Here is a 13,257-nt window from a genome sequence, read left to right on the forward strand (position 1 = left end):
ATATGTACAGATGTGGGTCCTTTCAACACAGGCCGCCATGTTTTTTACAGTAGTACAAACTATATAAACTAGATGCCTTTTTAGTTTTCATGACAACTGAAGGCTACCACAGGTTCTCTTTCATGTTTGGAAGGGAAGGGTGAGGTGAAGGGTATTCAGCTGCAATCTGCAACATTACCCTTAAATGTCACTAAATTCTACACAATGAACATTTAAGAGGTAATCTCTCTCCTGTCAAATGGGGGCAAATACTCTCAAAACAAAAATATCATATTTATTTTTCATGCCAGTTCAATTTGCTGATAGTAATTCAACTTATGTACACGTTTTAATGCATGGTATTTACTCATAAAACGGAGGGTTTGTATTGTGATATTGCTCCTGAAGTAAGGAACCCGGTACAATAATCCCTATTTGTCAGTGTAATTGTCACTCAAGCTGTAAGAGATGTTTACACCAGCAGGTGGCACCAAAGCTCTAATAGTCCACAAATGACAAATGCCAAGGCCCGAAAAGAGCTTTCTCCTCTTTGCGCTGCGTTTGCATGTTAGAGGGAGAGAGAGAGAGAGAGAGAGAGAGAGAGAGAGAGAGACATTTAATAATGCCATTTCATCCTGTAATGAAACTTCATTTATTTCCTATATTTTAAATAAAAGACATCAAATTGTTAAAGTTTATTTTGTTAAACCTTACACCCTAGCCCCGCACCAGCACGTCCACTCTGCATCTGCCAATTGGCTTGCTGCTCCCTCATTGTGAGGGACAAGTAGCCTCTCAATGTGTACAAGTGTGTACGGTTTATGTCTGTTGATGTTTTTATGTTATGTTGGTTTGTGTTAAAAGCCCTGTGATTGTTCTCTGCAACTGGACATAACAAACTCCATTATCAGCATTTATTAAGATTAAGATTAAGATGCATTTATTAGTCCCAAACACATGCAAAGGCACACTCATGCAGGTAGGGAAATTTAAGTTATGCTTTTGACCCATCTGGTGCAGGACACACAGAGCAGTGAGCGACCATGAACGGTGCTCGGGGAGCAGATGTTGGGGGAGTAAGGTGCCTTGCTCAGTGGCACTAGACAGGGTAGGGAGACTCTTAGATTTTTGTACAGATCAATCCAAGTTCGTCTTTTGTTGTCTTACCGTGGAGTCGAACCAGAGACGAACCAGAGACCTTCTCTGCCCATAGTCCAAGTTTCTGCCACTAGACCACCGCCTATCACTGTTGACATTCCTGCATGACAGCCAGTGAGAAAATTGTCTTTTACATTACATTAGGCGCATTTTACAGTTAGTGTATACAACATCAGTGAGTGGCCATATAAGGGTTCAGTATCTTGCCCAGGTACACTATGGCAGGATTGAACCGCTGACCTTCTGCTTGGAGTACAAACACTCTACCCCCTGAGCCACACTCTCCCATTGCTGGTGATCTGATAAATTACACGATGAATCATGAGACTATTGTGATATGCACATGAAAGTAACACAATAGGGCCCTGTATCAGCCATTTCTCCCTCTGTCTTGTCAACTCTCGACAGGACCATTGTAATTCTGTATCAACAGGATGTCCCAGTATGTCTATGAAAAGCCTCCTGTCTTATCTTCTCTGCATAATTAACAAAGCCCTAACAATCAGGCCCCTTCTTAAATCAAAGAGCTAATTGAAGCATATTGTCACTAATCCCAATACATGTGTGTCGGGGAAAGTGATATCACATTGCAATGAATGAATACATAAATCCTGGGCTTTACCTCTTTGGGGGCATTTTGTTTTCTTCAGCTGTACAGATATCATGATGTATCATTACATGTTGTCAATATATTATTGCAGAATCACTGTACCAATTTTATTATATTATTTATATACATTATTTAAAATGTGATCGTGGGCCATGTATCACGTTTTGTATCATATCGTGAGTAGCGCATTCCCAACCCTAATAATATACATTGACTTTTGTAGTGGGATGACATCCTGACTTCAGCCTCACTGGGTTCTATATATCGAATGCATTCTATGTAATGAATCAGCCTATAAATTCCCACATGCTTTTTCCTATTTACACTCAGAGTGGGACCGCAGCCTATCCCAGCATGCACTGGGAAGGAGACTAACACCCAGTTCATCAGGTCACCACCTCACTGGAGTGTGGGATTCCGGATCATTCTCTTTCCAGAAGCTACCAGATTCTTCTGTTTGTCACACAGCTGTTGGTCCCTCCTCCCCTCACCGCCACTTTGGCATTGGGCATTTGCTGGTGAGTTCTCAGCTGTCTGAGACTGAAATAGATCTTATCAGGAGCAGACCACCTCTGACGGGGGTCAGTCTAGCGGAATTCATTGAATGGGAAATAACAGTTTCATTCAAGAAGCCTTTTATATTTTCAAAAACACTGAAATGATATTTGTTGCAACACAAGTAATCATGGTTTATGATGACCTTCTGTTCAAATGATCTTTAAGGGGCCTTTGTATGCTTGGAATGAACCCCCTGTGTGTGATGGATGGTCCTACTCAGTCCTGTCCCATCTCATTGAGCTGCAGTATAAATACAAACTGAGGTGTTGGTGGGGGGAAACTTACACCAGAAAGAAAAAGTCTGAACCGAACACTGGAGACTGGAGGTGAAGGCCGTCTACGTGGGACAAACACCTGAGGAACTGATCCATAGAAGAGGATTGAGCAAGACACACACTCCATAAGGTACAGCACAGCTTCCACAGAAAACTTTTGGTCCCTGTTTTTGCCTGTGTCCATCAGGCATGGATAGGGTGCTTAGGATAAGAGCAGAGTGGGGGGTGGACTGTGCCATATCAGGGGGAGCATGAGGACGTGGCGTCTGTCTATCAGAAAAGAAGCATTTGTTTCAAGGCTCCACTTGGGGTACGAGACCATGCCCAAATAAGGCCTGCAGGGCTGGCCATTTAAAGTTAGGGATAGCATGTGCGTGGCCATTTGCTACAGGAGAGCCAGGTCAGCAGGACACCTTTTAGCAAAAATGGTAAGTTTTAAAGATTCAAATGATATTATTATATTAACAGGTTATGATCGCTGTCCTATAAATATGTACTGCTTTTGAACTGGTTACATACTTATGTTCTGTTGATATTTACAGTTACAATGGGCAAAAGTATAAAACTGTTCAGGAGGTTTGTTTTAAACCTTTATATCGTTTGAAATGTTCATTTTCTAACCAGAACCCTCTGTATGTGATTGGAAGGTTTTAGTTAAATATGACGTTTGACGCATGCCACATGAACCTGAAATTGTGAAATTGTGCTTTGGCTGGTGACGTGTTGCTGTCAGACACAAGAAGCGTGTGCGTCTTGTCGCGCATGCTGATGATCAATTAACATGAAATTTGAGGATTTATAAGGATTTCTTTATTTTATACATGATGATTGAATTCTCCCCCAGATGGGAGACGCAATCCAGTTAAAAGACGAGGGAAACAAACACTTCCAGGCTGGAGAAATTGACAAAGCCATTGACTGCTACACTGCAGCCATCAAGCCATGCAAAGACAAAAAGGTGCTGGCTGTCATTTACAGGAACAGATCAGCATGCTACCTAAAAAAGGTAAGCAGTTTTTGTTAAAGCAGATTTGTAATTCCTCCGTTGAATAGACTGTGATTATAATGTTTTCTATTTTTGCCGTTCAAGGAAAACTATGCCATTGCAGCATCTGATGCATCCAAAGGTACCATAATCAATATAAAATCTAAATAACTCAATAAATAATAATTTGAAAATTAAGGTTCCACGAACTCATTGTGACCCACCCTACTTTTTTAGCAATTGATGTAGATGCAGCGGACATTAAAGCCTTGTTCCGGCGATGTCAAGCTCTGGAGAAACTGGGGAAACTAGACATGGCTTTCAAAGATGTGCAGAGATGCGCCACCATCGAACCAAAGAACAAGACCTTCTTGGAGACTCTCCGAAGACTGGGGGCAGAAATCCAGGCCAAGGTCAGTATTAACCAGAACATCAAAGCCACGCACACATTCATACAGGGCAGTATATGACTGCATCCGTCACTATACATAAATATATGCAGCATTCACTGCTTTCAAATGAAAAATGTGTAATTACGATTACATTTCATTTAGCTGTAGCTTTTATCCAAAGCGATGTACAATAAGTGCATTCAACCATGAGGGTACACACCCAGAACAACAAGAATCAAGAAAGTAAAATTTATAAAAATAAAAGCAAAACTACAAAGTGCTACAAGTAAGTGCCATTTAAGTGCTCCTAAATTGTTAGTTTCAACATTTTATTCAAGGTACAGTCGGAAGAGTCAGTGGAATTTTCCTCCACATAGATTTATTTAACAGCCAACATTCCCCTGAAAAGAAAATCATATTTACCCCCTTCTGGGAGTTTTTTTTAGTTTTTTGGTTGGCTTGTTTATTTGTATGCAAGATTACACAAAACATTTTCGATGGATTACCAAATAACTTGGTGGAGGGATGTGGTATATGTCGGGGAAGAATCCATTAAATGTTGGTGTGGATCCTCAGGGGGGTGTTTTTCCTTTTTAGTGTGAGAAATTTGCTGCAGATTCAATACAAATCTGAATCCATCATGAATCATCATCATTCAAATTTTATTTGTATAGCATATAGGAAAAGCTACCCACAAAAAAACCTATGAACAGGGAAGAAAAAAAATTGAAACCTCAGAGAGAGCCACATGCGAGGGTTCCCTCTCCCAGGATGGACAGAAATTCATTAGATGCCTTATGTAACTGGGCACATCAACAAAATAACAATATTTATAACATTGATTGTAGTGAATTTAAATGGGGTTTCCTAAGGTGACTGTTGGGCCTTGACAGGGGTACATGCAATAAATGCTATTCTAGTTGTGACTGCTTTTTTCATGGGATAAGTATGACATTTTTGGACACAAAGAAAATGGGCAGGGAATGATCAAGGGGAAATGATTGCAGGAGATGATCACAGGAAATGATGCCAGGATATCAGAGAACCTTCACATACAAAACATTTGTTCTCCACAGCTTAAGACAACATTCTCTACAGATTCGAGAGTACAGAACATGTTCGAAATCCTCCTCGATGAAGAGATGGAAAAAGACAAGCGGGAAAAGGTGGGTTTTATTTTAAATCTGGATTAAAAATAACTGGGAGATTAGTTAGTTTCCTGAATTTCAAGCTGCAGATTTAACCCCACTTCCACTTTTTGATTCGCTTCTTCTATGTCTAGGCTGCAAATAACCTGATTGTGCTGTCGAGGGAGGACGCGGGAGCAGAAAGGATTTTCCAGAACAACGGAGTCCCTCTGCTGCTCAGTATGATAGAGACAAACAAACCCGAGATGATCCTGGCTTCTGTCCGTACTTTGTCAGGGATGTGCACAGGACACAAGGCTCGCGTGAGTATAGTCTTACAAATCGCATCTTCTGAATAGAGTCAATATTTTAAAGTGCAACTCCTGCCTATACGATTCACTCAGACATATACTCTATACTATTTACCCGTTTCTTTTCACTCCCCTGGATAGGCCATGGCTATTGTGAACATGGTAGGGGTTGATAAGATGTGCAGCATCATGGCAGTCGACAATGAGGAGATTGCACTGGCCACCTGCAACCTCTTCCAGTGCATCAATGACTCCCTCACTGGTGGAGACTCTAGGGAGTACGGGAAAGAAGAGGCCTTAGTTTTGGGTGAGACCACATCCTCGTCTGTAACTGACTGACCTCAGCTCTTGGTATTTTTCTCCCTAGCACTACTCACACTTTTTCTATCATCTGTCCCTCTGCAGACACAGCTAAAGACCTGAAATCCATCCTCCTCTCATTGCTGGAGATGGTTCAAAATGCAAAGGTGTCCGGCCATGGCAGAGACCAGGCGCTGAACCTCCTGGCCCTGAATGTGCCGCGCAAAGAAAAGAGAGGGAGAGATAACAGTAGAACCCTCTTCACCATCGATCACGGTGAGAGATGGCTTCATCAAATCGCTCAGAATCCAATTAGACCTGGTTTTAACATCCGTCCTGAGTGAGTCGATCACAAATGGTCGAAGCTAAAAGTCAGAATGCACCCATATGCGTCCTCAGTGCGTCCTGAGATCTGATCACATTCTTTTCACTGTGTGAACCTAAATCCATCCTTGGCCACATTTGAAAGACTCAGCTGAAGTCCTCCGACCTGCTGCAGTTTAAGCGTTTTTTTCACAGTCGTGTCGCTAGATCCTCGACTCTCTGACATGATGTATTCAGCAGATATCCATGAATGCATCTATGTGCTTGTTCTCCAGGTCTGAAGAAGATCCTCAAGGTGTGCGGTCAGGTTCCTGAACTGCCAGACCAGCTGCCCTTAACAGACAACACACAGCTGATCGCCAGCGTGCTGCTCAACAAGCTGTATGACGACCTCTCTTGTGACCCAGAGAGAGACAACTTCAGAGACATTTGTGATGACTACATCAAGTATGTCCACAGAACACTGATACCAGAGTGGCTCTTTTTGCCATCAAGACATAACTGATTATAATGTCTCTATTCCACAGGTCCAAAATTGACCCCAACAACATGGACAAGACCATTCATGCTGTCAACACAATCTCAGGGCTGCTGCAGGGACCCGTGGACGTCGGCAATGCACTAGTTGGACGGCAGGGTATCATGGAGATGATGGTGGCACTGTGCGGCTCAGAGCGGGAGGTGGACCAGATGGTTGCCGTGGAGGCGCTGATCCACGCATCCTCAAAGATGGCCCGTGCCTCCTTCATTGTTACCAATGGCGTGTCGATGCTCAAGGATATTTACAAGAAGACAAAGAATGAGAAGATTAAAATACGTGCGCTGGTGGTGAGTGTCCCAAGGAAAGAACAGAACATAGAGGAAGTTTGCTAATATAAGACAGGTTAATATACAGTATATATATATATAAATATATATATATTATATATATATTTTATTTTTTTACCACGGTATGAACATAAAGGAAAGTAAATATAATAATATACTGCTGTTTAGTTGGACTTCAAAGTTGTGTTGGGATGTAAGAAAGTTTGATGAGAGCACATGACTTGTGTCTATGTGTATATATGCTCATCTCAATGTCCCCTGCAGGGTCTCTGTAAACTGGGTTCAGCTGGAGGAGATGATTACAGTTTAAGGCAGTTTGCTGAGGGCTCCACAGAGAAGCTGGCCAAGCAGTGCAGAAAGTGAGTACACACACAGAGACAATAAGCAAATGTACAATAACTATACAAAAGTTGCAAATGGATTTATTCCTAGATATATAGCAGAATATGCCGGTACCCTGCAATCAATGTGCACAACTTTGTCTCATTCAATTTACTATTCTGAAACCAAAATCAGGCAATTGTTTTTTAAAAATAAAACAACATTCTGCCACTGAATGAAAAAATGATATTGAAGCATTTTGTAAAGAAAGGCTCAAAATTCTTTGTGTTCATAGGTTTATTTTTTCTTGATTAGAAACCCTCTTCTTATCATACCCTCTCATCATTAACAACATCAGCTTAAATTTAGACAGTTCAGTTATAAGAAGTCTGGTGGCCCTTTGTGAAGCTGGCAAGAGATTTAGATGATTGTTTGCCTAAACATGCAACAAATATTGTGAGAGGGTCTATTTTAACAGTTTGTTAAGAAAACCCTTACTCTCTGAAATTTTGAAGACAACTTGCTCAAGCTTTGCAGTAAGAAAACAACCCTAAATCAAGAAACAGAGAGATTAAAACTAAAAAAACGATTTCCTTTTACAAAACCTAACTTTGGTCTCAGAATATGAAATCAATTGACACTGAAGTACACTGATTGGCCAACTTCTACTTGACATCATCAGGATGGTGTTAAACCTGTCCTTTGTTCCTTCAGGTGGCTCTGCAATCCCCAGATTGATACCAAAACAAGGAAGTGGGCTATCGAGGGTCTCGCTTACCTGACTAATGATGCTGATGTGAAAGATGACTTTGTTGAGGACGAGCTTGCCCTGAAAGCCATGTTTGAACTGGCCAAGGTATAGAAATTATAATCAGAAGCGAACCTGCAGTATATCTGATTGGATATGAGTAGATATAACATTTCTCTTTATTTTCTAGTCGAAGGACAAGACAATCTTATACTCAGTAGCTTGCACACTGATCAACTGCACAAACTGCTATGAGAAGAAGGAAATCCTCCCAGAGCTGGTCCAGCTTGCCAAGTTCTCCAAGCAACATGTGCCTGAGCAACACCCTAAGGTAAAAGAGGAAGCACAGAAAACTGTATCAGGCAGCAGAAATGGGCAGAGCGGGTATTGTCACATGTTCATGTGCATAAACCCACTTTGCATACCGTTGTTTCTCAGGACAAGAAGGACTTTATTCAGAAAAGAGTGGCTAGGCTGCTGAAAGCCGGTGTCACATCTGCTCTAACTGTAATGGTCAAAGCTGATAACGCCATCTTGACCGACCAGACCAAGGAAATGTTGGCAAGGTGAGGGAAGCTTCTGTGGAACTCACTGGAAACACACAATGAACGATGTGACTCAACACAATATGCGACGAGTCATATCTTTTAATCTGCAACTAAAAAACGATTTTAGCATTTTTTCAACCCTAACCCTAACCCTAACCCTATGTATACAACAAATTAGAGTACCTTTCTTTTCTTATTTTGTATTTCTTATCTACAGGATTTTCTTGGCATTGTCAGAGGATTCCAAAGCTCGTGGTATTATTGTAGCCCAAGGTGGTGGAAAGGTGAGCGATCGGTTTGGTAATCAAGGTTGCGTGAATCTACAACATGACAAGTCCTTCCACTTTATTCCACAGCTGAATACCCAAAAAAATGTCTAAAACAAGAGTTCATATTTCCTTTTCTGCTACTACCCAGACCAACTGGTTCTTTCATAGTATCCACACTGATGTTCAGCCACTGTCTTTGAAATCAAACTGTTGCTCTGCCCCCAGGCTTTAATACCACTTGCTCTGGAGGGGACAGCTGTCGGAAAGGTGAAGGCATGTCATGCCCTCGCCAAGATTGCAGCTATTTCCAACCCGGAAATCGCCTTCCCTGGGGAGAGGGTAAGATGCTGCTTTGTTTTTGAAAGGGGAATGTATATTGTTTGAGTCCCTGTTGCTGGAAGACAGGCCCTGGCAATGTTGGAGCCCTAGGCAAGATTTCAGATTGCCCCCCCCTTACCCCCCACATATGCACGCACACAAACACACATACAAGCACACACACACACACAAACACACAAATGCAAATTCCTACCTTTACTCCAAAGGTTACATTCATTAGTTAATAAAACAAGTTCACCAAAAAATATATTTAAAAAATGAAGGCTATAGAAAAGCAATACAAATATCTAATAAAAAATGTAAAAAGAGTCTGAAATCTGCTGTACTAACAGCTAGCTAGCTATTCATGTTGAAAAAATAAACATTAATGATGTGCAATTCTAGTGCGAGCCTGTCTGTCACACAAGAAGCGCATTTCTCTGCGCCGGTTCGGGGGCAAATGATGATGGTCTTCACTGGTGACTGACCTAGGCAACCGCCTATGTCGCCTATGCCAGGAGCTGGAAGATGCAGAGCTTTTACAGAATTTCTGATTGCTGTGATCTTCTGTTGGGGGTTTAAATGATCGTAACTATTGGATTTCATCTTCAGCTGTTGCTTTGTTGACAGGTGTATGAGGTGGTGCGGCCTTTGGTGACCCTCCTTAACACAGAAAATGATGGACTGCAGAACTTTGAAGCTCTGAAAGGCCTCACCAACTTGGCTGGCTTCAGTGAAAAATTGAGGTGACAACTCCTTCCTCAGTAATAAGTGTCTTCGGTGCAGCTTTCGGGTCTTGCCTCAGTGTGGTTACATTGTTGTCCTGTCTTCTAGAGTAAAGATTGTGAAAGAGAAAGCTCTGCCCGAGATCGAGAACTACATGTTCGAGGACCACGACCAGATCCGACAGGCCGCCACTGAGTGCATGTGCAACCTCGTGTCATGCAAAGAGGTGAGAACTGAAAAGTTGCCAAAATCCTTACTTCATAACTTATGGTGCGCAGTCAGACATGTGCAAACTGCGGCTTGGTTTCTAGCAGGTGCGGTTTAATTAAACATTTCAACTTTGTTTTAGGTTCAGGAGCGTTACATGGAAGACGGCAATGATAAGCTGAAGCTGCTGATACTGCTGTGTGGTGAGGATGACGTCTGTCTTCAGATAGCTGCAGCTGGAGCTCTGGCCATGCTCACTGCTGCTCAGAAGAAGCTCTGCACCAAAATGACCAAGGTGGTAAGTACAACAGTGTTTGTATGCCCGTAGCCAGCTATGAGGTCAACAAGGTCTGGACCTCTGTTATTGTTATATGTAATAATTGAAACATTTTCCCGCACCCATGCTCAGAAATCCTGTGGTTACCTTTACCTCATGAACTGATAACTTACATCTGGCACTTCTAACCATGGCAAATAATGAGGACCACTCACACTTTGAAGCACAATATGACCTAATTTAGCTGCACCTTTTTTAGAGTAAAGGTGCAGCTTGAATCTGTCTGTGAATGCGATGTCATAGGAAAACACTAGGACACTCGTAGTCTACCCTCTGGGATGTTCTTTTTGGGGGGCATCATGCAGTGCTGCCTCATCTATGCTTTGTGGCCAGACATATTATGCACCCCACCATGTCTACCACAGCACTGTTTGTGACACTGAAGGACTGAGGGAGTGAAAGTTTGTGAATTCCACGCACTTTATTGGGATTTAACAAAATAGCCAAACATCTGTAGCTGGTTTTAACACAGACCTTAATGTGGTTAAGTAAGTTAGATCATAAATACAGAAAATGTTTGGACAGTTGGGGTTAAGACTTTCTCCAGATTTGACCTTTTACACATGAGGAACACAGAAGGACATTCTCTGGTTCAGACGGCAACTGGAACATCTCAGGAGTGTTCGGGTGGTGGGTGGCTTCTGGGTAGTTCATGCAGGAGACAAGGCATAACAAATACATTCCCCAGATTTGATGGGTTTTATTCAGTTTTTGCACCCTGTCACGTGTTAGAAACGTCATCAAAGCGGCCACTTGCTTGTGATGAATTATACAGGTGTTATCCTGTCCCATGAGCTCACTCTGACATTATCCAGAGATTCTAATAGGGAGCTGTCACAAAAAACTACAGTGCATGTCTGAAAGCAGCTTACGTCTATGACAATGTGAGAGGGGACTTAATAACAGAGAAGTGGACTCACAAGTAGTCTCCATTGGTCAGCCTCCAAAAACAATGGATCCTGCAGTTTAATCCAACTTTATGGCATTGCATCTCAGGTTCGATAGGCCGAGTTTGTAATGGAGGCTGTTGAAATAATAGAGATGAAAAATAATTTGCCATCATCAGTGACATAGCTTATTTTTTATAAGCATAGGGAAACTACACTGGTGCTGTAGAATCATTGGAAATCTCTTTTAAAACAAAAAAGGAAAGAAAATCCATTCAAAACCCGGATTTCCACCTATTGACTCCGCTGACATATGCATGCAACTTGTGTTTCCTTTTGTTTTCATCATTCACACACTTCACCGTGTCTGAACTCTCCCAACAGACTGAACAGTGGCTCGAGATCCTTCAGAGGTTATGTCTCCATACCAACCCTAAGGTCCAGCACCGCGGCCTGGTTATTGTCTACAACATGCTCAGCTCCGACAACAACGAGCTGGCCAAGAAGCTGATGGAGAGCGAGCTCCTGGAAATCCTCACCGTGATTGGCAAGGCGGAGGATAATCCCAAGAGGCAGGAGCCCATTGACGTGGCGCGCACATGCCTTGTTAAAGCTATGGATCTCGGCCTCATCAAACCCTTCACTAACCCTTCTTAAAATGATGGCAACAACCAGAACAGCACCAATGGACCTTTTTCTTTGTTCCCTCTGTTAAATAGAGACATTTTTCAAAATGCTTTTTCCACATCAAAAATATTAAAGGATTTAACAACCTGTCTCCCTCCATGCACCTTGTCTCTCTGTTCAACATATGTGCCTGGACAAAAAGCGAAAAAAAAAAGTACTTTCATAACAGCTAAATGTTTCAGTTTCAATATGTAACAAATAAGCAGACAATCGCTACCTTCCTACCTACCAACCTACTACGTCTCTACCTGTACCTACCTACCTAAAATAAATACAATTACAAACTAACTAAACCTCAACAAAAGAGATACTGGAGATAAATGATAAAAAAAAAGGGAACCACGTCCTTTAAAGTCTAGCTCTGTAATGGTTGCTAGGGGTGAGATTATTGTACCAGGTGATTTAAAATGTTAAAGCTATGTTTGTATTTCTGGAGGTGCATTTCAGCTGTTCTTTCTCCATGTTCTCAAGCTGCTCGTGTGCGCAAAGACTGTTCTGATCCTGTTCAAACAATGTAATAACCACATATACTTTGGCTATTATCATGGAACTTACAGGCTAAAGTTAACTACGCACCTAGCGGAAGTATCATAATGAGCGAGTACAGCATTATCTGTATCTGTATCTGTTAACCATGTGAATTGTCTGTATCCGTATCCGTACTCGGAGTGGGCGGGGCCTAACCCGGAAGTGGGTGTGATTTAACCCGGGAGTGTGTGTGTGAGTGTGCGTATGAGTGAGTAAGAGAGAGACAGAGAGAGAGGGGGAGTATGTGTGTGTGTGTGTGTGTAGCTTAATTTGTAATATTTTTTATACCACTACTACCTAGAACGTGTCAGACACTCAGTGCGTGAAGTAAAATAAAACTGGTTAGAGCCAACTGACGGTTTAAAAAAAAAAAAAAAAAACTCCAACGACCGGCAGGGAGAGAGAGGGAGAGAGCGAGAGAGAGAGAGAGAGAGAGAGAGTAGCCAGACGCTAGAGAGTAGTCAGACACTCAATGCGTGAAGTAAAAAAAAAAAGACAGGCAGAGACGCAACGCGAGTCGCTTTCTACCAGCACCACGTCTGGCAGACCCAAGTTTACAGACCTCTACTGGTTAATAAGTAAGTACAAACTGAAATAAAAACAAACTTAAAGACCCGCGAACCTGAGTGACTGAGAGAGACAGAGAGCTGTTCTGTGAGTGAGTGAGCAGAGCGGTGTGTGAAGGGGAGGAGCGCTGTGACGCAGTGTGAGGATTTTCATTCAGTCCGAGCACAGATATTGACTCGTATTACTCGTATAATACTCGTGCTCGGCAAAAGTGCTTTATCCGTACCGGATACTCGTTTCAGCCGAGTATCCGGCTCATCTCTAGAT

The 13,257-nt window shown here is 42.2% G+C and overlaps 1 protein-coding gene across 2 annotated transcripts; it reads left to right on the forward strand.

Moving 5' to 3' along the window:
- Window positions 1–2,567: 2,567 nt before the first annotated feature.
- unc45b (unc-45 myosin chaperone B) lies at window positions 2,568–11,986 on the forward strand. Of its 2 annotated transcripts, none has more exons than XM_062382120.1 (20): window positions 2,568–2,710; window positions 3,425–3,586; window positions 3,671–3,707; window positions 3,803–3,978; window positions 5,034–5,123; window positions 5,240–5,407; window positions 5,537–5,702; window positions 5,801–5,971; window positions 6,295–6,466; window positions 6,547–6,847; window positions 7,112–7,206; window positions 7,883–8,024; window positions 8,107–8,247; window positions 8,355–8,482; window positions 8,682–8,748; window positions 8,959–9,072; window positions 9,682–9,797; window positions 9,886–10,003; window positions 10,127–10,282; window positions 11,593–11,986. In XM_062382120.1, the coding sequence occupies exons 2-20, from the start codon at window positions 3,425–3,427 to the stop codon at window positions 11,863–11,865; spliced, it is 2,793 nt and encodes a 930-aa protein (XP_062238104.1). In that variant the 5' UTR covers window positions 2,568–2,710; the 3' UTR covers window positions 11,866–11,986. The 2 variants fall into 2 exon arrangements, with proteins under 2 accessions (XP_062238104.1, XP_062238103.1); XM_062382119.1 differs by lacking the exon at window positions 2,568–2,710 and adding an exon at window positions 2,949–3,008.
- Window positions 11,987–13,257: the final 1,271 nt, after the last annotated feature.

Source organism: Platichthys flesus, chromosome 3 (assembly GCF_949316205.1).
Source record: "Platichthys flesus chromosome 3, fPlaFle2.1, whole genome shotgun sequence".
NCBI classification, from domain to species: domain Eukaryota; kingdom Metazoa; phylum Chordata; class Actinopteri; order Pleuronectiformes; family Pleuronectidae; genus Platichthys; species Platichthys flesus.

Bases quoted from the DNA above. Each gene is read 5' to 3' on its own strand.
- unc45b (XM_062382119.1), top strand. From the start codon at position 2,949: ATGTGCGTGGCCATTTGCTACAGGAGAGCCAGGTCAGCAGGACACCTT. The intron at 3,009-3,424 runs GTAAGTTTTAAA...ATTCTCCCCCAG, and splicing joins GACACCTTTTAGCAAAAATG to ATGGGAGACGCAATCCAGTT. The intron at 7,207-7,882 runs GTGAGTACACAC...TTGTTCCTTCAG, and splicing joins CTGGCCAAGCAGTGCAGAAA to GTGGCTCTGCAATCCCCAGA.